At 39.0% G+C, this 2,762-nt stretch overlaps 1 protein-coding gene across 1 annotated transcript; it reads left to right on the top strand.

Moving 5' to 3' along the window:
• The first annotated feature begins 406 nt into the window (after positions 1-406).
• On the top strand, positions 407-1,740 carry LOC103609051 (olfactory receptor 4C15-like). The gene is made up of 2 exons (XM_008593422.1): positions 407-1,282; positions 1,678-1,740. Exons 1-2 carry the CDS (start codon positions 407-409, stop codon positions 1,738-1,740), a joined length of 939 nt encoding a protein of 312 aa, XP_008591644.1.
• The last annotated feature ends 1,022 nt before the right edge of the window (positions 1,741-2,762 follow it).

Raw genomic sequence — 2,762 nt, 5'->3', positions numbered from 1 at the left:
AAACTACAGTCCTCCTTTCTCATAACTTGGATGTGTCTTCAGAATGCTTCTCAATAATCCACACCAGGAAGTAATTAAGCAAAACTGGGACTTGAGATAAAAACTATTTCTTTTCTTTACCATATGTGGGTGCTTCCTTTTTCTCATATTCAAACTCTGGCTGTTTTAAAGTATTCAATAATTTATCTCTATCTCCATTCTGCCTGACTTCCCGCTACTGCCTTCGACAAGTTTCTAATTTTGTATTCTCAATGACAAAAGAAGCATGCAAGATAATTTTGCATATTGGTGTGCCAACTTGTTAATGACTATAATACTATAAAGTGCTCTGAAGCAAATTTTTTTTTATCGTAATTGCAGATTCTGCATGATCACTGTTGGAGCCTTCAGTTTTTTCTTGGAAATCATGCAAAACCAAAGCTTTGTAACTGAGTTCGTCCTACTGGGGCTTTCACAGAATCCAAATGTTCAGAAAATTGTATTCACTATAGTTTTGTTTGTCTACATTGTGACTGTTGGAGACAACATGCTAATTGTAGTGACCATCCTCAGCAGCCCTGAACTGCTGGGCTGTCCTATGTACTTCTTTCTGGTTTTCTTGTCCTTCCTGGATGCATGCTTCTCTTCTGTCATTGCCCCAAAGATGATTGTGGACTCCCTCTATGAGAGGAAAACCATCTCTTTTGAAGGTTGCATGACCCAGCTTTTTGCTGAACACTTCTTTGCTGGGGTGGAGGTGATTGTCCTTACAGCGATGGCCTATGACCGTTATGTGGCCATTTGCAAGCCTTTGCACTACTCTTCCATCATGACCTGGAAGATGTGCAGCATTCTGATGGGGATAGCTTTGGCAGGGGGTTTCTTGCATTCCATGATACAAATTCTCTTTACTTTCCACCTGCCCTTCTGTGGCCCCAATGTCATCGATCATTTTATCTGTGACTTGTACCCATTACTGGAGCTTGCCTGCACTGACACTCACATCTTTGTCCCTTTGGTGGTTGCCAACAGTGGGTTTATCTGCATCATAAACTTCTCCTTGTTACTTGTCTCCTTTGGTGTCATCTTGCTCTCTCTGAGAAACTATAGTTCTGAAGGGCGGCAGAAAGCTCTCTCCACCTGTGGATCTCACATTGCTGTTGTGGTTTTGTTCTTTGTTCCGTGCATATTGGTGTATGCACGACCTCCATCTACCTTCTTCTCTGATAAAATGGTGGCAATATTTTACACCATCCTAACTCCCTTGCTCAATCCTTTGATTTATACTCTCAGGAATAAGGAAGTAAAAAATGCCATGAGGAAACTATGGAACAAATTGGCAGTGCTTTCTGATGAAAAATAAAACATTAAAATTTTAAAAAACTAAAAGTTGAGAATAAAGAACTCAAAATGATCTTAGACAAAAGCTTTATGGGATGTTACCTTGAAAATGGTAACATAATGCTGTAGAAAAAAGCATTACGTGGGGGTTAGAAAACGATTTTACCCTCAGATTACTAATCAATTCTGAGTTGGCTACTCACTACCCTCATCTGTAAAAATAAGAGTTAAATTTTATGCTTACTTAGAATCTAATAATCAAAAAAAGAATGAAAAGAGAAATTACCTATCAGATGGCTTGTCATTCACTCCATGCTTTGAAAAACCTTTTGGAGGGAAGACAAAAATATCTTAGAGATTAGGAACAGAAACTTACTCAAACTATTTCACTTGAAAAGAAGTTTGTGTGTAGGACACTGATCTAACTGATTCGAATGAAATAAACAACCAGGATTCAAGAAAGGCAGAGACCAGAGCTTGTTTAGAACCCCAGTTCTCCATGTTCCTGTATCACATTACTCCATCGTTTATGGTGGGTTCATTATCACCTGCCACAGAATTTGAGTCAGTGAATATTTGAGAGAGAAAATCTGATTGGCCCAGTTCTCCCTATGGATGAATCCCTCTTGGATGAGGTGAGCACCCCACATTGATCAGCTATGGAAGAGTAAGACAGATTCCATATGGGTATCTCTTATTCAGAAATCATCAAAGGGAACTCTTGAAAGACCACATTACTAGCAAAACCAGTACCAAAACTGCACATATAGTGAGCTGTCTTCCCCCACTCCCTCGCAGAAGGAATAGAAGCCAGAGACACCAGAGCATTAAAAATAGATTGCAAAAGAGGATTACACTTCAATTTTCTTGACTTTGTCTATCCAAGTGAGAACAATTCTATTTGAAATTTTATGCTTACTTAGAATCTAATAATCAAAAAAAGAATGAAAAGAGAAATTACCTATCAGATGGCTTGTCATTCACTCCATGCTTTGAAAAACCCTTTGGGAGGGAAGACAAAAATTTCTTAGAGATTAGGAACAGAAACTTACTCAAACTATTTCACTTGAAAAGAAGTCTGTATCTAGGACACTGAACTCACTGACTCTGATGAAAAACAACCAGGATTCAAGAAAGGCAGAGACCAGAGCTTGTTTAGAACCCCAGTTCTCCATGTTCCTGTATCACATTACTCCATCGTTTATGGTGGGTTCATTATCACCTGCCACAGAATTTGAGTCAGTGAATATTTGAGAGAGAAAATCTGATTGGCCCAGTTCTCCCTATGGAATCCCTCTTGGGTGAGGTGAGCACCCCATATTGATCAGCTATGCAAGAGTAAGACAGATTCCATATGGGTATCTCTTATTCAGAAATCATCAAAGGGAACTCTTGAAAGACCACATTACTAGCAAAACCAGTACCAAAACTGCACATATAGT

Source organism: Galeopterus variegatus, unplaced genomic scaffold (assembly GCF_000696425.1).
Source record: "Galeopterus variegatus unplaced genomic scaffold, G_variegatus-3.0.2 Scaffold9121, whole genome shotgun sequence".
NCBI classification, from domain to species: Eukaryota; Metazoa; Chordata; class Mammalia; order Dermoptera; family Cynocephalidae; genus Galeopterus; species Galeopterus variegatus.
Note: the sequence above shows the minus strand (reverse complement) of the source record. Positions and strands in the feature narration are given on the sequence as shown.

Bases quoted from the DNA above. Each gene is read 5' to 3' on its own strand.
- LOC103609051 (XM_008593422.1), top strand. From the start codon at position 407: ATGCAAAACCAAAGCTTTGTAACTGAGTTCGTCCTACTGGGGCTTTCA. The intron at 1,283-1,677 runs GTAAAAAATGCC...AATATCTTAGAG, and splicing joins ATACTCTCAGGAATAAGGAA to ATTAGGAACAGAAACTTACT.